This window comes from Lampris incognitus, chromosome 17, assembly GCF_029633865.1.
Source record: "Lampris incognitus isolate fLamInc1 chromosome 17, fLamInc1.hap2, whole genome shotgun sequence".
Taxonomy (NCBI): Eukaryota; Metazoa; Chordata; class Actinopteri; order Lampriformes; family Lampridae; genus Lampris; species Lampris incognitus.
Window position 1 is genome coordinate 24412237 of NC_079227.1, and position 21914 is coordinate 24434150.

Sequence of the window (21914 nt, forward strand, 5' to 3'; positions counted from 1 at the left end):
GTGTGTGTGTGTGTGTCAGTGTACCAACTTAGCTGTCCGCTCCACCATATCCCTGTAACCCAGTAAGGGTAGAAGATGGCTGTTACAGCATGAGGGAGCGGAAGGAAAGATGGCCAAGGGTGGGTGTGTTGCGTAGCCCCTCGTTCATGACGGTATTCTGGGTTTGGAGGAAAGGGGCGTTGACTGTAATTTATAACTCTCTCGGTGCTAATCACAGCTACAAGTTAGCTGTTTGGCATTTCACCATGGCATGCATAGATATATAAGTCCATGCGTACAGTCTGTCACGCATATGTCTTACTTTCAGCTTTTCAAAATTGTTTCAAAATCTTTTGTAATGTCTTAAGAGGTTTAGCTGGTTGAGGAGGTTGTATATTAAACTGTTGGCCTTTTATCTTTGAAACAGTTCTTCAATGTTAAAGAAATGACCAAATCCAAAGGTAGAATAAATATGTTAGCGCAAGTTATTATTCATGTCTTGATAATAATTACAATATAAAAAAATAACCAAGCTCTGGTTATCAGGTTATGATTGTCTTGTGCATTGAAATTGGACTTATTTTTTGTTCCTAAAATTCAGGATATGGAGATTATATGGGGCAGGGTTGTTCCATGTCTACCACCATATTTGTATGCATATTCTTATTTAGGTTGTTGAATTTGATAGCTGGTTGCTTCCACTGTTTATGCAAGACTTCATACAAAGGATTATTGAAATTTAACTTTAGCTGTGTTTGATAGCCCAAAAATGGCTACAAAAAGGAGACTTTGTGTAATGTTATTCAGTAAGGAGAAATGGTCACCTCACTCCAATTATTTTGCGGTCCTGTTGAATCGTCATGTGAACCTTAATCATCTTTGTGTCATCTTTTCTCAGCGCTTTTCTTTAAACTGACCATGTAAGATTCATCACACATTAATTTATCAATAGAGCTGGAAAACAATGTAAATATGCTTTTTGAACAATACAATTTCTGAAAGAAGGTAGCTGTTTCGTTCTCTTTCCATATATCAACAAATTCAAAGAGATGGGATCACGAAAAATTCACACACTTGCTTTTATCTCAGACAGCATACAATAATAAACTGTATATCTTGGGGATGTAGAGATGTATATGATCAAATACAGCATGGTGATTCACTCCTTTGCTTTGGTCCCCTTAATGCACCAGAGGTGGTCATTGTCCCTGAAGACAGTCATTTAACTGGCAACTTCTTGGCAAGGAGTTAAAGTGAGACACAAATATGCAAAAGTAAAATACGCAGTAGCATTTAACTGGACAACTGGTTGCTGTGATTAAATGCAAGAGTACTGAGACATCTACGTATATCTTGTAGTAAAAGTTGTTGCGTGTGTGGTGTCACAGTCTCAAAATGAAAGGACAACACAAGCTTTGGGCGTCCCCTAGTGGATATACAACTCTAAATATCAGAGAACTGTTGGACACAACCGGGCAAGACGTGTCCAGCCATTACATTTTGGGTAACAGCACGTTTCCTTTCACATAATACAACAGTTAAACCGTTTATATGAAACAATTTTTGGCACAGCATAACAATCTCTCTATTGTCAGAGGTTAGGAATGACTTTTGAGGCACTCAGAGAAAGCTGGTGATGGAAAAGGGATTTCCTGAGAAGAACAATACAGTTTGGTGTCTGAACTTTCAAGTGAAAAACAAACACCAATACTGAACCTGTGATTTTCTGCTGTGTAAATTAAGACATCTAAGGCCCTTTCAAGATATTGAATCAGATGAAAAGGTAGCTGGTGTCAACAATTCTGAAAGTGACAGAAGTTACATAATGATGGTGAAAGCAAAGAACTAGAATTGTGTTTGCATCTGCATGCATCCAGTCCATCCTTTGCATTCATGCACTGGTGTTGATTGCATTGCAAAACACATTTATGCACATAATGCTAGGCAACGCTGTGCAGTGTGAATCTGCTCCGGTCTGCATTTGCACAGAGCAGCACAGTAGTCTATAGAATTTATTTAAGTCTTTGGTCACTGCTGGTTAGAATAGCTTTTGCTCTGTGGCTGTGCACAATACTGGGCATGGCGATATGCAGAGTTCAAACGCTCTCATTTTCCTTGATGAAACATGACAAAAGAAAGATGCTTTTCAGCCCTCCAGATTCTCAGTGATTGGTCTCTAAGTCTATCAATAAACTTCAAGCTCACATCACTGGTCAGGGCCACGATGGTACGTCGCAAGTACATCAGGTTAAAGCATAGCCAAATTCTCCGGTTGGTGGTGGTTGGGCCTTACCGCCACCTCTGCCTTATGGTCCGACTCGGAGAAGCTCTGCACCCCCCCTCCTCTGGACAGGACCATTAGGGTGTCACCTGACATGCCTCCGAACTCAAACACAAACGTCCCATAGAACAGCATGATGAGCATACAAAAGATCCACTCAAATATGGCTGAAGCATGCTGCAAGGCATAGCTCTCCTGACAAAAGAAAACTCCACCTGCAGGAGAGAGTTAAGGAGAACAATGGCTGCACAGCGGGAGTTTAGGGTGTGCGAGGACAAGTAAACACAATTGCACGTGCATGCATGCATGCGCGCGCACACACACACACACACACACACACACACACACACACACACACACAAATGAGATAATACTGTACAATAAAATATTTGATGTCAGATACCTCTCCAGCAGGGGGCCATGCAACCTAATATAAGCTGTCGACATAATGGAGGTACAACACGTGTTTGAATTGGCGAACAGCCCAAAGTCATATTACATGTCTATGTGTTTTTGCTGCAATTGTTCTATACGCTTTAATATAGGAGCAAGAAAATGACAGTTTGCAAAAACTGGAACTCAATGCCATCAGAGGGCTGCATCGCCTTGCTCCTTCAAACTCCTAAAATCAGGGCGGGAAATATATTGAGAAATTTTTAACTGGGTTCGTTCACAGCAAAAGTTAAAGTTGATTTCAGTGGCGCTGTCTTTTAATACAACTCCTAGCTTGAGTATTGACAACTCCAACACACACTGAAAGGATTCTGAGCACAAGTGCAATAAGTGCTAGCAGCGACATCCCCAGACGCAAGTGTCCTATTCGATACTCTTCCTGGGTCTTGGCCAGTCTATAGGTCAGGGCTGACTGGAGACACACAAACAGCATACTGGTAGGAAAGGCCACCCCGGCTCCAACATAGTGGAGGACTTTGGCATAATCCACCTAGAAAGATATGGGCAGAGAGAAATACACACGTGACTACATGCAACACACGCATACACACATATACAAAAACATGTTTTTTGTGACAAATTCAAAAAATAACATCTATATTTTTTTGGGGGGGGGTTTTCCCCTTTTCTCCCCAATTATACTTGGCCAATTACCCCACTCTCCAAGCTGTCCTGGTTGCTGCTCTACCCCCTCTGCCGATCCGGGGAGGGCTGCAGATTACCACATGTCTCCTCTGATACATGTGAAGTCACCAGCCGCTTCGTTTCACCTGACAGCGATGAGTTTCACCTGGGGGACATAGCACGTGGGAGGATCACGCTATTTCCCCCAGCCCCCCCCCCAAACAGGCGCACCAACTGACCAGAGGAGGCCCTAGTGCAGCAACCAGGACACATACCCACATCCGACTTCTCACCCACAGACCCAGCCTGTATTGGTTGGCTAAAATAACCATAAATGATGTGTTGTAGGTTAGTTTACATTATTACAACACATCAGTACACGGCCAATTGTGTCTGTAGGGACACCTGACCAAGCCGGAGGTAACACGGGGATTGGAACCAGTGATCCCCGTGCTGGTAGGCAACAGAATAGACCTCTACACTACTCGGACGCCCCCCAAACATCTATATTCTAAACCTCTGTGTTGCATCCTTCAACCTCTACTTCAAACCCTACTGTACTTCAACCTCCAAACGTTAAACCCGTACAAAGCCCTTTCTTTCAGAAAATGTTCATCTAAACATGACGGTGGTGCATTGTGGGGGGGTTCAGCGAGAGGAAGTTTCTGACGTAACCAAGACAGTAAAAACACTGACACGGTCGTGGCGACCGTGCACCAGCACCTTTCTGGGGATAATCGCTGTTACATTATCACCTCATGCAGAATATCGTGTACACGGCCCTCCTTGACTCCACGAGCACACGATGCACCGGGCACACAGGGGATGAAAGCAGACGACAGAAAACAATATTAGGGTAATGATAATTAACTACGCAGTCAAAGAGATTAGCTATTCCATTATCATCATCAGTACATGTCAGGGTGATAGAGACGGGATGGTGTCAAGTTACACTCATTTTTAGTAGGTATATCCACTGTATAACCAGTTAGTACTTATTCATATATTTCATTAATCAAACATGTATTTATCCAAGTTGGTTCAGTTAAGCTCAACACAGATTTTTAAAAGGCAGGCCTGAAAATTATTGCGAGGGCCGTGGAGGTAGCTTTCAAACAGGGCATTCTTCTACACGGTGACGAATCCCCATCCAAACATGAGCATCACACAGACTTACTTCTCTCAATCTACAAATCATTTTGAAAAATATAGATCACAACACAATGTAAGGCGAAGAAGAGGGAGGGGGGTGTATCTCCCCTGGAGGATTTTAAGATTCACGAAATAACTTCTGTTGGGGTGAAGCAGTTGGTGCAAAGGAGAAGTCTGCAGGACAAACACACTCACTCACACACAGACACACAGACACACACACACACACACACACACAGAATTTATAATTGCAACAGCTGGTAGGATGATGACACGTGAATGACAATGGTGACCTGTAAGAAAAACTGAGACAGCTGCTGAGCCTTTGTAATGACAGGGGGCAGACATACAGAATACACAGACAGCCTTCCTTCTTGTTTACAGGGTTTATTCTCTGCACAAGCTCCAGTGCGATGGAAGGTCGAGTGGAGGGGAAGGGGGGGGCGGTAATTTCACATTTTTATCTTTTCCTGATCATACCTGAACAAATGCACCACCAGATGAGCGACCATGGCTGCCGTGTCTGGAGCATTTCGTGGCAGGATTTCTTATGAGGGAAAACTGATGATGACTAATGATCACTATGACCTCAAATGTACCTCAAGAGCCAACAGATGTCGGGTCAGCCATCCTTTTCTGAGACACTTCATACCATATGCAAGCTAAGGTCCGATGCTGTTTTGTTTATTTCGCAACTATTTCCTGCATCCATGCTCTCGGCGTTTCATTCATCTCTTCCGACAGAGAGGCTGACTCAATGCAACGCGGATGTAAACAGTCAGCCTTGTGTATTTAGCTGTTTACAGCACCAATGAAAAACACATGCGGCTGATGCAACGACAAGGCGTAGTTATATACATCGGGGGTACACAGACTCCTGCCATGTTTATTCGTGGTTAAACAGCAGGATTCATTACATAACAGCAAAGAGAGAAAGGAGGACCCGACAGCCAATCAGGAGCCGGCAGGAAGAGGCGGACAGAGGCCAGTGTGGGGTTGAGGTGGAGACTCGCGAGGGTGGAGTTTCTTTGGGGTGCAACGCAGGGATCAGCTTCCACACCCCCTCATCCTTAACCACTAGCAGGCAAATTATAAGAACGACCCCTGGAACGACGTTCAGCTGTAGGTATCGCCACGTGAGCCAGAACCTGACTGGTGAGCACTGGGTATGTGCAGACAATCTAAGAGGAATTCACACACACCCCACAGACCAAGGAGAAGACTTACCCCCCCAACTTTGACCTTTCTTTCTCTTGCTCTCTCTCTCTCTCTCACACACACACACACACACATACACACACAACACACACACACACACAACTGGCACCCTACTAATTATTACATTGGCTGTTATACCCTAAAATATGAGTGTGTGTGTGTGTGTGTATGAGAGAGAGAGAGAGAGAGAGAGAGAGAGAGAGAGAGAGAGAGAGAGAGAGAGAGAGAGAGAGAGAGAGAGAGAGAGAGAGAGAGAGAGAGAGAGAGAGAGAGAGACCAACACTTAGAACCCAGCAGCTACTTTAACCTTGGGGTGTTGGTAAGCTTAATTCTGTTAATACCTGAAGCAGTGTACCTCTATAAGTGAGTGTGTGTTCATGTGCGTGTGTGAGTGAATATGTATTGAGTGTGTGTGTGTGTGTGTGTGTGTGTGTGTGTGTGTGTGTGTGTGTGTGTGTGTGTGTGTGTGTGTGTGTGTGTGTGTGTGTGTGTGTGTGTGTGTGCGTGCGTGTGTGTGTGTGTGTGTGTATGTATGTGAAAACGGCACAAGTCGTGACTTGCTGATCTCACTAGCACATCGTATATTTTCCTTGGCCCGTCTGAGAACGGTGAGAACGAGACGGCGATCAGAGGACACAGTGTGCCTATTCAGCACTCAATATGACCTTCCTGGTTTGGTTTTTATCCTGACTGCATTGTCACTTAAGTGTTCTGTTATTGTTATACGGACAAACATTTCGTTTGTTAACTTGTTATTTTTTTGGTTTCTTTTTAATTGTCTGTCAAGGTGAGATGGTTTTCCTCAGATGCACTTTTTTTTTGCACCTGTTTCTATTTTAGCCATTCTATCTATGCAGAACCCAACTCTAAACCTGATGACGGCCGTACAAACGAGCGAGCGGGGGGGGGGGTACTCGCATGGTGCAGGTGGGGAGAGGAGAGCTGAGGACACGATCCATTACGAGAGCAACGTCCTTAACTCTGAACCTCTGCGTGTTGTGTGTGTGCGCTGAGGACAGGAACACTGGCAGCCGGCCAGCCAGCAGAAACCTCTTGTTTTTGAGACCATGCTACCACAGGGAAGCTGCCGGACCATTTATAAACAGAACGAACATCAAGAGAGATTTGCTTGGAAGGCACACAAAGAGCTCGAGGCCAGCGGGGGGAGGGGGGGGATCAAAAATGCTCAGCGGCCGCACCACAGCGGACCATTATTCAACCAGCAGCATCCTGTATAGAAGTGAAGAGGCTTGACTTTCAAGACGGGACCTATTATGAATCGAGACTCACAGCGATGATGCTATCTCTACTGTATGTGTAGTGGCAAAGGGTTGCAAACGCCGACCCTTGTTTTCGAAATCATCTACGGAAGCATTTATCTGAATTCCTACGAGGCTGTTGCTGGTGTTATGACTGCACAGTCAGAGTGGCTCGGCAGTAGGTATGTCGGTGGGGACAGCGGAGGGAAGGAGCCAGTTCTATTCTGCACTCGTACACACAGTATAGATGATTTAGTGGCACGAGCCTCATTCCTGCACCAGAGGTCCTGGCCATTACCTCGGAGTATCCGTGAGTTTGGAAAAGACAGGCAGCACGGTGGGTGCTCCATAATGGCCCACCTCTAACCTTTGTGCTGTTTATGTTACACAGAGGCCAAAGAGACCCTCTGCTTTCAGTAGCTATGGTATCCACCCATAAATCCCTGTCTGTCATGCTGCATGATGGTCTATGTGTGGCATGAGCCATACCAGCCCTTTACCAATAAGAGAATAAAGCATTTTTGGGGAAAACAAAACAAACAACAAAAAAAGTAGCTAAATTACACATAATTTGGCTGGCAAGTTTTGTTTGCAATATCCATGTTTGCACATCCCCTAATGCACACACAAACACATACCCACACACACATACATACACAGGCACGCACACACACACACACACACACACACACACACACACACACACACACACACACACACTTCCCCCCCACCCCAGGGTTACTAGATCACACGTGGGGGACCTCCAACTCACTCACAAAGATCAAATGTCAATGTTCACCTCAATAAAGTTATTGTGATTTACAATGGCCGGAGGTAGTGAAAACTACAAACAGTAAGATAGCAATCAGCCTTTGTAAATGAATATTGTGTGGAATTTATGTAACAAATTATGTAACTTAGACATGTTTGTTATCTTTTTTTTATGGAGCCCCGTGTCGTACGGAGCCCCTTATGTTTTTTGTTTTTTTGTGGATAGAGATGTTACTATCGACCCTACCATACCATAATACAAAATGATAATGAACTGGCTTTCATAGCTGAACAAAGAAACGGTCCCAGTGATTATTTGTCAACAGACATGAATATTAATATGAGTCAAAAACGAGCTATGACAGGAAGGTTTCACCATGTAGCCGGAAAGAGGAAGACTTGGTTGCTTGATTGATTTAAACCGAACGACTACACGGTGAAACGTAAAATGGCTGCACGACAGGAACTGTGCCACTGAGTGAAAGCAGGGATCTTTGTATTGAACGTGTGCATCCCTCTCTTTACATTCATTATTGTTGGCAACCGGTTATTTGGAGTCAATTACCTGGAAGTTTCCCACCATGATAAGTCCGGCAGCACAGATCCAGCCTGTGGAGAGGCCTGCAGTGTTGAGAACGCAGTTCTGGTGCTTCTCTATGACGTGGGCATATCGCAGCAGGCCGATGAGCATCACTGGATGAAAACGAGAGAGAGCAGGTAACACATAATGAAAAGCATGCAGAGAACAAAGGCACGGAGGAGGAGAATGACGTCTTCTGTCGCTTGTGTAGTCAACCAGATGTGCCCAAATGTGCTCTCTTCCAGGAATTGTGGCTGCACCGTGAACCGTATTTGTACACTGTTCATATAGCTTTGGGTATTTTCCTACTTTTCACTCTTACTTAACACTACATGGGTCAAAGGTTGCCGTTTCATTATAAATAAGTGTATTTTTTTACCCTAACTCTGCTGACACAAGGTAAAAAAACTGAAAATAAGGAATAATGCAACATTACTGAGCCATTCTACAGTGCTGAGTTGTTCTCCCCACACAAAATGTGTACACACACACACACACACACACACCCACGCTCGCATTTCAAGGTTCAAGATGGAAAAGTGGATACAGAAGGCAGGACACGGGCCCGAGGTCAGAACGTGGTAGGATGATGTTGGCGGGAACTGAAAACCACAGTGTGAGCAGATTCCCTGACTGCTGTTGCCAATCTGTTCACAGCGTCTTCCCCACACATCCAAATATAACACACCGCTCAGCGACAACACAAACTGATGCACATCTGGGATGCATCAAGCTGGCTGCTTAAAGAGAATGGCTGTTTTGATGTTCGCCGCTGCCAGTGTGGAAAAACACAACACAGCCTGGTTTCTGATGATCAGGCGTACGGTGCGACAGAGCTCGCCGCTTTGCCCGACAATCCATTGGTTCGCAACACAGCGAGAGATTCTGCTCTGTGGTCTGTGGGGCTCCCGGCATCCCTATTCTTCTCATCACAACCTGCGCCACACCTAGGAGTTAAACAAACTCTTTCACAGGAATACACAGAATATTGTTTGCAAGGGTGGGGTAGAAAAGGGGGAAGCTTTTGATGTCGGGGAAATTTCCGAGGTGTGCGTGCACAAAAAATTAGAGCGCTGTCAAGATGGGGGGGGGCCTTTCAGTCTAATGCTTAAAGTCGTAGTAACGCTGGACCTTGAACTTTACTCTCCAAAACCTGACCCTTGACCTTCAAGGGGTTAACTACAGATCCCCCATGGAATGACATCACCGCCTTTGCTTACCATTGTTAATCCTGCTCTGACTCATTCAAAATACATTTTGACACTTCGGGCCGATCAACCCTAAGGCCCAAAAAGAAATTACCCAAATTGGGTGTCCAGGTAGCGTGGCGGTCTATTCCGTCGCCTACCAACACGGGGGCTCGCCGGTTCGAGTCCCCGTGTTACCTCCGGCTTGGTCGAGCGTCCCTACAGGCACAATTGGCCGTGTCTGTGGGTGGGAAGCCGGATGTGGGTAAGTGTTCTGGTCGCTGCACTAGCGCCTCCTCTGGTCGGTCGGGGCACCTGTTTGAGGGGGAGGGGGAATTGTAAGGAATAGTGTGATCCCCCCATGTGCTACATCCCCCTGGTGAAACTCCTCACTGTCAGGTGAAAAGAAGCGGCTGGCGGCTCCACATGTATCGGAGGAGGCATGTGGTTCTCTTTAACCCTCCCCAGATCGGCGGAGGGAGTGGAGCAGCAACTGGGACGGCTTAAAAGAGTGGGGTAATTGGCCATATACAATTGGGGAGAAAAATTCCACGAAAAAAAAAAAAAGGAAGAAATTACCCAAATGTAATTTCCTTTAACCTCGCCAAGGCCAAGTTACTCTCGAGCTACAAGTTACTGGATGCATATGATAACGGCTGAAGGGAACACACCATTTTGTTTAACAACAATGAAATTATAACCGCTTGAAAGGTGTTGCACGTACCGCTCTACATTACATAAATCAAACTTAGGTTTTATTGTAAAATACTTTGGTTACCAGAAGTCATATGGTCCGGCAACACACCCAGTGGGTGTTAACAGTCAAGCTGTAGGATAAATAGTGCATGCAGAAAAAAAAAACCTTAGCAGAGACAGGTTAACGGGCTTGTTAAAAGTTCCCAAATTCCAGTATTTTCTCTGTAAACATAAGAAACAGGTGTGCCCCGGTGAGCCCTGCCACACTCAGCCTTTGGAAAACGACACCATAGTGAAATGATGGAAGGGAATAAATGTACTCTGTGCAACGTACTACTCGCCATGTGCAGTATTTCATCCTCCAAAGGCAAACCGCCTACTCCATGTCTGTAGTGGAAAACACCCACAACAGCAAGGATGACAATAAACGGTGTTTGCATGGAGTCTACGTCTCTTCTCATTCCTTCAAAGCTATATGCAACACACTCTTCTCGGCCACCGTGGTTTTCTTTGTATTTCTTTAGTGGAATTTCAAAGTCAGCCGTTTTTTTTTCTTTGTTGGAATGGGACGACTCCACCGGCACCATTTCATGTTACCTTCATTCCAACCCAGTTGCCCTAAAAGTCTCAGTCAATACATCAGAGAGCACCTTTTAACCCACGAGGGGCATCAAATGGACTATTCCATAATACCCTTGTGCAACGTTCACCTAAATGCCATCTTTTTCTGATTTCACAGTGTGTTATACAAGGTATACGGTATATTTCCTTGATTGGAAATTCCTTTTATGCAGGAATTGTTTTGCAATGTGAACATTAAAGGGGGGGGGGATCCATATTTATTCCACATCAGTTCCAAAAATCTTGGGTAAATGATTATACATCCAAAATAGATGGCTCAAAGTAGATTTGGCACAGTCTGACATCTCCCAAGAGAGGGCCAGCACCACTGTGGTTGGCCTTTGTGGTCAAGAGTATTATTGGGTCATGGGAGGCACACAGAAAAGCACGTTTCAGGGCATAAAGTAGATTTCTGCTGGAGCGAGGGGGCTCAGAGGGAACACGGAGACCTGGCTGGAGCCACTGCCACAGCTGGAAAAACAAGCCTGAAATCGTACGCATAAAGCCACAGTCAACCAGGAACAGTGCACAGGGTACAACACGAGGGAAGGTAGAGAGACTCTGTACAGATGTAATTGCTTATCGTAAGCTTGTTTCAGTCCTGCTGCAGCATCCCTCTGGCCTCAGGTGGAGTTATTTAGAAAATCATACACTGGCAATGCTAGATAGATGGCAGCAGGTCCTGTGACTTGTTTTATGATACAGCTTATACATGAATACAGTTACCGTTCTCCATTAACATCCCAAAATTTTATTTACAGTTCTTTTTGGTACACTGTGTCCTACCTATATAGTCCCTCTGGATCAGTAGCTAAGCCTGTAGCTGGAATTTCATAACCCCGCTCCCCTTTTTGAAATCACTCCAAGGACCCCCTTGAAAACGAGATGGTTCATCTCAAAGGGTTTATCCTTCTAATAAAATGTTATCAATCACTCTTACAGAGAGGAAGACCATACTGTAATGTCAATTTTTTTTAAATTTTCCCCCCTTTTTCTCCCCAATTGTACCTGGCCAATCACCCCGCTCTCTGAGCTGTCCCAGTCGCTGCTCCACTCCCTTTGCCGATCCGGGGAGGGCTGCAGACTACCACATGCCTCCTCCGATACATGTGGAGTCGCCAGCCGCTTCTTTTCACCTGACAGTGAGGCGTTTCGCCAGGGAGACGTAGTGCGTGAGAGGATCACGCTATTCCCCCCCGTTCCCCCTTCCCCCTGAACAGGCACCCTGACCGACCAGAGGAGGCGCTAGTGCAGCAACCAGAACACATACTCACATCTGGCTTCCCACCCGCAGACACAGCCAATTGTGTTATAAGGACGCCCGACCAAACCGGAGGTAACAATGGGATTTGAACCGGCGTTCTGTTGGTAGGCAATGGGATAGACCGCTATGCTACCCAGATGCCCTCCTGTAATGTCAGTTTGATCATTTTGAGATTGTTCTGCTGTGCTATGGCTGGATAAATGCTCGCAGGGGATGGCTATCTGCAATGCCAACCATGCTATGTTGTAATTAACCCAGAGTAGGCACATAAATTACCATAACTTTCAAACCCATACAGCCTGTTTTCTACACCAACGAACAATATAGAAACTTACCCATGAAGGACCCAGTGCTGCATATGAGACTAAAGAAGCAACTCTCAGGTGGCACGGTCCCACATTTACTGTAATGAAGAAAGACACAGAGGTCAGTCAGTGAAGGAAACTCCTGGTAAGATCACATCAGGTCATGATTCGTGTGACTTGTCGTAACATCACCACAGTCGCCATTTGTCTGTTTCTATTCTACAGTGTGGTATCTAGTAAAGCATAAATGCTTCAAGAATAATCCCGGGAAAATACTGATTAGTGTCAAAGGTTATTGTGGGTGCTATAAGGTCTCAGTAATTTTTCTCTAGAGGGTTTTTTCAGTGACACCACATTGTATAGACGGATAGCGAGGAACATTTCTGAAAAGCCAAGGCAAGCTTGATGGCACAGTTTGGGCCAATTCAGGAGTTTATCCCAGAATCAAGAGACCTTTTGAATATCGCGGTCTTTATGGATATGTGTGAAAGTCTTAGTAAAGTCTTTCACACATATCCATAAAGACAGACACAAAGATACCTAAAGATTAAAACATAGACCCCTTTTCAAAAGTACAACCTGGGTCTTTTTTTTTTCTTAACCCAGGAAAACAATGTTCTTGTTTACATTCTTCAGCTCAGTGTGGCGAAGGTTTAAATAGTCATGCAAGATACACTAAACAAAACAAAAGGCCTTCATCCTGTCTTGGTACAGAGGTCTCTTCCTCCACTTCAGATGAACAAATGTGGGTTTGTCTTACGTGGCCAACACACACGCTGCGGACAAGAAGCTGGGACACATACAATAGGTCATTTTTAGCGTGTGGCGTACTAAACAGCTGAGGTTAACCGTGTTCATGTCAACAGAGGTTGTCAACACGTCAAGTCAAGTCAATTTTATTTGTATAGCCCAATATCACATGTCAAAGAGGTCATCAGTTACAGGGGAGCAGAACCGTCACATGGCTGTGCCAAGTGTGCGACCGTACAGGGCCTCGTGCCTGGCCTGCAGTCCTGCAAGTCCTTTTTTTCAGAAATCAGAAACACTTTGTCATTTCATTTCATGCACTTGCACACATAAAATGAAGCGAAACATCGTTTCCAGCCCACAGCAGTGCAACACAAAGAAAAAAACACATATCCTACAACTACAAAAACTACAAGAACATATATATCCAAACTAACACAAATCTAAACTAAAAAAAAAAAAAAAAATCACTGTCCAGGAGAACGAACACCAGCCAGGATGACTGCTGAAACTGCCGGTCCGCATGGGCTAGCAGTTAGCTTAGCCTGCCCCGCTTCCGCGGCCTGTCAGTCCATCCTCGGTGTTTCCTCTTCAGGCGCAGCTCCGGTCAGGGCCGTGGTCCCTGGGCCTACAGGACACAGCAGACCAAGCTCCCTCAGCCGACCCAACGCCAGCTCTCCCAGCCAGACACCTTCGACCCACCTCCCCGCACTCCACATGACGACACTAAAAACACAGTCAAGGCTAGGCAAGGCGGCCGCCAGACCCCCCTCGGTGTTATCGGAACTGCCGATCTGCATGGGCTATATATATTATTTTTAGGACTGTTCTTGACCCAACATGCTTCTAAAATTAAATTCCTGTGTGTCAATTTCATTATCCATATTCAAGGTCACATGGAAAAAAAATCTAATTAATTATTCGTGTTTTTTCATTTTCGATATTCAGTTTTCCGTAGCGCGTGCTCCATCTCGCTGCGTACCATGAGGAAGAAGAAGAAACAATGTCGGCTGCACAAGAGCCCGACCAATTCCATAAACACAAGTCGGGTGCTGAGAAAAAAAAACGAAATTAAGAAGAAGAAAGAATTTCGGTAACACTTTAGTATGGGGAACGTAGTCGCCATTAATTAGGTGCTTATTAGCATGCAAATAAGCAACATATTGGCTCTTAATGGTCATTATTACGTACTCATTAATGCTTTATTCTGCATGGCCTTATTATACAACCAGTAAGCCATTAACTATGAGTTTTCCCTCTATAACCTCAGAATTATTGCTTATTAGTAGTACCATCTCAATATGCTTTGCTTAGTATGGACTTTATAAGGTGGTAGTACCACAAGAAGAGTTATTCTCCCTTACTAACACTTAATGAATATGGTCTGTTCTTACATAACAAAACACAAAACTACAAGTGTTAATAGTGTTAAATTACTGTAAATTAAGTTTTTGTTACTTAGAATATGTTCCCCATACTAAAGTGACACCTTGATCATTACTAATTCACTAGTAATTAAGTTTTTTTATGTTCCCCATACTAAAGTGTTACCAGAATTTCATAAGTCGCTGCGACAATCGGTGGGTAAATTTGTCAACACTTCTGTGGCTGAGCAGGTGTCCAAAGCTAGCGGGTGCATGTGGCTGTGACCGTAGGCTACGTATACTGACCGGTCTGAAAGGTGATCTAAAATCTGAATGGAATGTAGGCTATAGACCTGAAATATTGAATTGTAACATACTGTCATTCTTCAGCATGCCAAAATAAAGTGACAGCTAAGCTGACCTGACAGCTGAGCTGACCTGACGGTGATACAGTTGATTTGTTTTCATAGCTGAGACTACGTGCATGATGATGCTGTATTATTCTACTTGTTGTGTAATGTATTGCACCAAGATTATGCATGCAGTTGAACTAGAATAGCTGTGTGTAAGACCGTGATCCATGCATGTCAATGACCAGGGCCTTGCACATCAAGTTTGCACAGCCCCACCCCTCGTGGTGACCTTGCAGGGGTGCAAGGGAGCAGGGGAGCACATGAAATTGACTTCCAAATACTTAACTTCACAAGAATAGGTTAGAGAGGTGTGTGTTTTTTTTACCCCGGTTTTCTCACCATCTTGCAAGGGCTAACACCTCCACTTCCTCATCATTGTTTTTATTGTTTTGATTGTTGGGGATCTTTTTTTTTCCAATATTTTATTGCTGTCACCATTCTTTGTCTAATGGGACACAATTATTATTGCTTTTATCTGGGCTTCTTCTTCGCTTGTTTTCAGTATTTTTATGGCTTTAATTCCTTTGCTTATAATAATAATAAATCAAACTTATATAGCACTTTTCTAACACTCAAAGTCACTTTACAATAAACGGGGTGAAACAAGCAAACATAACACAGACATACAGGGGTGGATGGGAAGGGGGGGCTACGAGAGGGAGAAGCAGCCACACACGATGCCAGCAGTACTCTCCCACTTAAACACATACAAAAGGGCAGGTGAAACAAAAAACAGAAGTGTGTGCTTACACACACGCACGCACACACAAACACACAAATTAATTTCATTTTTTCAACTATTTTTCTTATTTTTATTCCATTTTTAATTTCCATCATTACTATTCTTATTGGGGTTTTTTGTTGTTGACTCATTGACAAGGTATATGAGTAAGGCATACTCTGATGTGTAAAGAAAAAAGTTTATTAATGTGATTGTATAGATTGAGCATCAGAGAGGGGACAGGATATTATAAGCAGAAACTTCCTCCTGCTTCTTTTTAAACATCTAACTTTTGTTTGTTTGCCGTGTTTGAAATAATATTTGCTTTCTATGTTTGAAATAAAGACCTACCTGCCTACCTAACACAAACCCCGGCATAACATCAGGTGCTCACACATTTTTTATTTTGTTTTTCTCTTACAATTTTGTGTGTGTTTGGTCTACAAATCAAGAACAAGAAATGAGAGAACGTGCCTACATTGAAAATCCTAGACGCAAGCTGTTACGTTCCCCGTTAAAGGTCCAGGGGATGAGGGGAAGTAACAAAGAAAATAAAAGTATCCCGGGGGAATAAGAAAGGTGGGAGGCGGAACCAGGTGTAAAAACAGATTTATTAACAAAACGAACTTTTAGTCAAACTATCGAATAAACAGGCAACTAAAGATGCTGGCGCTTAACTAACCAGGCTTTTAGCAAAACAAACTCAGAGCCAACCAAACCGAAAGAAACAAGAACACTAATAGGTTTCACCCTCCTTCTCAAGGAGTATAGACACAAGAGCGTGCTCTCTGGTTGACAACAATGGCCCACTGGCCGTCTCTCACTCTAGCTGCCAATAAATGGCCCACTGGCACTGTTGGGTGTCTCTCTCCGAGTTATATACCCAGCTGATGAGCAATTGGGGTCACCTGGGCTCAATCAGCAGTTCCACAGGAGGCAGGGCATTACCTGGAGAGGGAAAATTAGAAACGCAGCACTAGGGCCGTAACACCCCCTCCCATAAGTACAAACCCTAGGTTTGTATATGAGAGGGTAATCACATACACAACACACGGCATTGGGGCCGTAACACACCCTCTCATAAAAACAAACCCTAGATTTGTCTACAAGAGGGTAACTGCAACACCCGGCACTGGGGCCGTAACACCCACTCCCATAAATACCAACCCTGGGTTTGTATACAAGAGGGTAATTGTACATAACACACAGCACTGGGGCCGTAACACAAGCCCAGTCGCTTTCTCATCAGTTATGCATGGTTCACATCATGTGTACGACATGTTCAGTTTAAATGGAATAACTGGGAGAATGGGATTTAGAGAGCACAGGATTTCATAACTTATTTTCTAGTGTTCTCGAATGCAGACTCCATGACAAAACGCACTACGGCATGTGCTTTATGGTTTCACAATAGCATCATGGACTAACACGCAGGTAAGTCGTGTCGAAATGCTACTGCCAAACTCCTGTAATAATTACAGATGGCAAAAAAGGAAGAAAAATAACAAGCTTCCACACAAACCTGATCAGTGGTACATTATCCAGGGTGCAGCACAATACAGGACCCCTCTGCAAGGGAAGCTGCTCCTCACATGACTCATTATAAAGCCTGCAAACAAAACACACACACACATGGAAACACATATGAACACATAAAACAAACATAGCTAAACAGTGACATCAAGTACTAGCATTGATTTATCAACGAGACATTAGGCTCAGGGCCCTGTGTGATGGCCTGGCAGCCTGTCCAGGGTGTCTCCCCACCTGCCGCCCAATGACTGCTGGGATAGGCTCCAGCATCCCCGCGACCCTGAGAGCAGGATAAGCGGTTCGGATAATGGATGGATGGACATTAGGCTCGGGTGATATGAATTGTTCGGAGGCAGGTTAGTGTTGTGTGTTGTTCAAATGCTTTTAAAACGTGGGTTGGGGACAAGCTGACTTCTGTGTAGTATTTAGTACACATGGGCACTTATGGGTTCTTGGTCTCCAAGTGCTACAAAGGTCATGAATTCGTTCTCATTTGATGTCTAATCTTTGCACACACCATATGCCTCCGTCCTGGTGCAGGATGAACCAAGCACACAGCAAGACCAGGGTAAACACACTAGTTGAACTCTGTTAATGTGTCAGCACCAAATCGCAAATCAGACAGTCCGCGGCTCATATTTTACACAGATGATGGTAGAGCATTAACCTAAAATACTTTTCAGGTGGAAGGGTAAGCATTTTGTACAATGCCGCCGGCCAAAACATCTTCCTAAGTCAATATGAAGATGCACGTTGTAGCTGTGGCGTGCTACCAAGGAATTTTGAACAGGAGTTGGACAGCGAAAGACTGTTCAGAGAGAAAGACACAACATGAGCATTCCTTTAAGGTGAAAGACATCAGAAAGGCATCATGACATTGTGCAATTTTTGCTGGAAGTACAGAACACCATCATACAACACTTTGCAAGTAAAAGGCAACCAAAACAGTGTCTGGTGAACAAACATTTTTGGCAATCCTTTTAGACACTTATTTACATGAAAATGCAATCGTCAAGCCATGTTTCCAATCATTTGCTCATTGTTAAAACATCCAAGTTTGGGCCGTTTCAAAATGCATGACTGAGAATGGAGGCGAGGGCGACTGGACTAGGAAACCAAACTTCTCCAACCGGCACACTTACGTCTCCTGTAAATCTAAATCTAATCTGATGGTAAATGAAACACAGGTCCTGTCATACTCAAGGCAGATGCATTAGCTCTGTACACATCTAACGATAAGTTTCTGCTGAATCTCTGAATAATTCCATGTGTAGGGAACCCCTTCTTGATTAAAAAGCAAGCCAGCGCTTTTATGAATGTCTTTTGGCGTGCTTCTTAGTTTCCTCTGCAGTGTTGCTCTGTTGATGGAAAAAGAGTTGTACTAAGGGCGCGAGCACATGATCTTGACCTCCCCCACCGTTGACTTTTCACATACCACAAAATTTGCTCCATCCCAATAAAAATCTGGGCGCCGCGCTCGCCCAAATTCAAGTTACAATTTGCCTCCTTTCATTCACACCCCACTGCTCTGTCAGCCAGGCTTTTAGCCCAAACCCTTGCTCACCCTCTCTGAAAACCCCCTCCATTTCTTCATGTCAACGCCGAGCCATTTCTATCGATTCTACTTTATTTCCTCAAAGCCCACTCTCTCCATCCTTCGCCTCTCCCTCGCTGTCTCACGTGTCTCAGATATGTTTGAAGTTGAACTGGACTCCTGCCAAGGAAGTCTATGGGGCTTTGTTGATGTAGGCTGAGAAAAAAAAGGGTTTATATTCCCTTTTACAAAACGAGCGAGCCACGAATTATCTTTTTCCCGAATCGGCGTTGGATATACATGTTGACTGTGACAACTTGTTTTTCTGCTTTTTTATACGTCCGACCTTTTCCACGGAATCTTTCAGGTTTGGATGAAATTAAACGTTCACTTCATCAGAATATATCGATTTTATCTGATTTTTTTCCGTTTTCTTTAATGGCCTAGTCTTCAACTGTTAGCACTGTAAAACGATTTCAGAGGGGGAAAAAAAAACTTTACCACTTCATCATTCAGTAATTCATCAAGGCGCTGCAACCAGAAATAAGAGAGACAGATTCATCCTGGCATTGACTCTCACATCCAAGGATATGGCAGGGTTTCCAACTCTCATGCATCTGGTGTGAGTCTCATGCTCTCGTGACACCATGGCAAATCTTACGCCAAAACACTACAATGGTCTATTCTGTTGCCTACCAACACTGGGATCGCCGGTTTGAATCCCCGTGTTACCTACTGCTTGGTCAGGCATCCCTACAGGCACAATTGGCCGTGTCTGTGGGTGGGAAGCCAGATGTGGGTATGTGTCCTGGTCGCTGCACTAGCGCCTCCTTTGGTCAGTCGGGGCGCCTGTTTGGGGGTGGGTGGGGATACTGGGGGGATAGCGTGATCCTCCCACGCGCTACGTCCCCCTAGCGAAACTCATCACTGTCAGGTGAAAAGAAGCGGCTGGCGGCTCCACATGTATCGGAGGAGGCATGTGGTAGTCTGCAGCCCTCCCCGGATTGGCAGAGGGGGTGGGGCAGCGACCAGGACGACTTGGAAGAGTGGGATTATTGGCCAGATACAATTGGTGAGAAAAAAAGGGGGGGGGGAATCCAAAAATAAAATAAAACAAAAGTTTCTGGTATAGTACCAGTTAAACCAAGCGAACAACTTTGATTCTAGAAGACAGCATCTGACGGTATCTGAAAACTAGGTCTTTTATGTGGGTGTTTCCTTTAAGATGCATCTTAAATTACTCTATGATTGATGGGCGATGCTTATCTCCGTGTCCTCCCCTGGCTCGCCATCATGTCATGGTGGAGAAGCTTGTGTGTACTAATGATCCCAAAAGCTATGCCGTCCGGAGCTTGGCTCCTAGTAGGGTCACCCAAGGCAGATACATCAAGGGGGAGGTTCCAGATGAAGTGCGATCCAACAAAGACCTCAACGGCGGAATTGGCAGAAGACAATGCCAGTGAAGGCGGATGAAGGCTGCAACAGAGAGGGTGGTCCCCAATCGTCTTGGTTCTCCATGCCACTCCAGCCACCCCCTGCCAAGGACCGTGTGGTGGCTGCAGGCACATCAGCCACTCCACGTAAAAAGCTGTCACATGCAGGCATTCTCCCGCAAGGATACCCACAAGGACCTAAAAGGACAGTCATACTCGACCCCGATCCCAGATAGCAAAATTACTGTGGTCCAGACCCATCCCACACCTGACACTTCATCCGGCCCAAATACCACATGGAATGATGGCACTTGGGCAGTCTACTCCTGTTTGCCAGATCTGGGCCAGAACCAAGCCATAGCAATGCCGCATGTGCCACATACACTCACTGGCCACTTTATTAGGTACACCTTGCTAGTACCGGGTTGGACCCCCTTTTGCCTTCAGAACTGCCTTAATCCTTCGTGGCATAGTTTCAACAAGGTACTGGAAACATTCCTCAGAGAGTTTGGTCCATATTGACATGATAGCATCACGCAGTTGCTGCAGATTTGTCGGCTGCACATCCATGATGCGAATCTCCCGGTCCACCACATCCCAAAGGTGCTCTATTGGATTGAGATCTGGTGACTATGGAGGCCATTTGAGTACAGTGAACTCATTGTCATGTTCAAGAAACCAGTCTGAGATTATTCGAGCTTCATGACATGGCGCGTTATCCTGCTGGAAGTAGCCATCAGAAGATGGGAACACTGTGGTCATAAAGGGATGGACATGGTCAGCAACAATACTCAGGTAGGCTGTGGCGTTGACACGATGCTCAATTGGTACTAAGGGGCCCAAAGTGTGCCAAGAAAATATCCCCCACACCATTACACCACCACCACCAGCCTGAACTGTTGATACAAGGCAGGATGGATCCATGCTTTCATGTTGTTGACGCCAAATTCTGACCCTACCACCCGAATGTCGCAGCAGAAATCGAGACTCATCAGACCAGGCAACGTTTTTCCAATCTTCTATTGTCCAATTTTGGTGAGCCTGTGCGAATTGTAGCCTCAGTTTCCTGTTCTTAGCTGACAGGAGTGGCACCCGGTGTGGTCTTCTGCTGCTGTAGCCCATCTGCCTCAAGGTTCGACGTGTTGTGCGTTCAGAGATGCTCTTCTGCATACCTCGGTTGTAATGAGGGGTTATTTGAGTTACTGTTGCCTTTCTGTCAGCTCGAACCAGTCTGGCCATTCTCCTCTGACCTCTGGCATCAACAAGGCATTTTCGCCCACAGAACTGCCGCTCACTGGATATTTTCTCTTTTTCGGACCATTCTCTGTAAACCCTAGAGATGGTGGTGCGTGAAACTCCGAGTAGATCAGCAGTTTCTGAAATACTCAGACCAGCCCGTCTGGCACCAACAACCATGTCACGTTCAAAGTCACTTAAATCACCTTTCTTCCCCATTCGGATGCTCGGTTTGAACTGCAGCAGATCGTCTTGACCATGTCTACATGCCTAAATGCATTGAGTTGCTGCCATGTGATTGGCTGATTGGAAATTTGCGTTAACGAGTAGTTGGACAGGTGTGCCTAATAAAGTGGCCGGTGAGTGTATTTGCCAAATGTGGCCCATGTTTGTTTTGTGATATTTGGGCCATATTCACCATTTACCACATCGGCCAGTTCAGGGTCTATTCCAGATTACATGTTGCCGAGAGCACTGCATCTTTGCCAAAAAAGGCCCACATTTGATTTGACATATTTCAGCCATATATGCTGTTATACATGT

The 21914-nt window shown here is 44.9% G+C and overlaps 1 protein-coding gene across 1 annotated transcript in view; it reads right to left on the minus strand.

Moving 5' to 3' along the window:
• Positions 1-1055: 1055 nt before the first annotated feature.
• LOC130127742 (transmembrane protein 150A-like) overlaps positions 1056-21914 on the minus strand; it is a 29227-nt gene continuing 8368 nt past the window's right edge. The window contains exons 4-8 of the mRNA XM_056297466.1: positions 17158-17244; positions 12421-12488; positions 8303-8430; positions 3026-3203; positions 1056-2475 (exon numbers count right to left, since the gene is read on the minus strand). Coding sequence (XP_056153441.1) covers positions 2228-2475; positions 3026-3203; positions 8303-8430; positions 12421-12488; positions 17158-17244 — 709 coding nt within the window. The 3' untranslated portion in view covers positions 1056-2227. The remainder of the gene's footprint in view (positions 2476-3025; positions 3204-8302; positions 8431-12420; positions 12489-17157; positions 17245-21914) is intronic.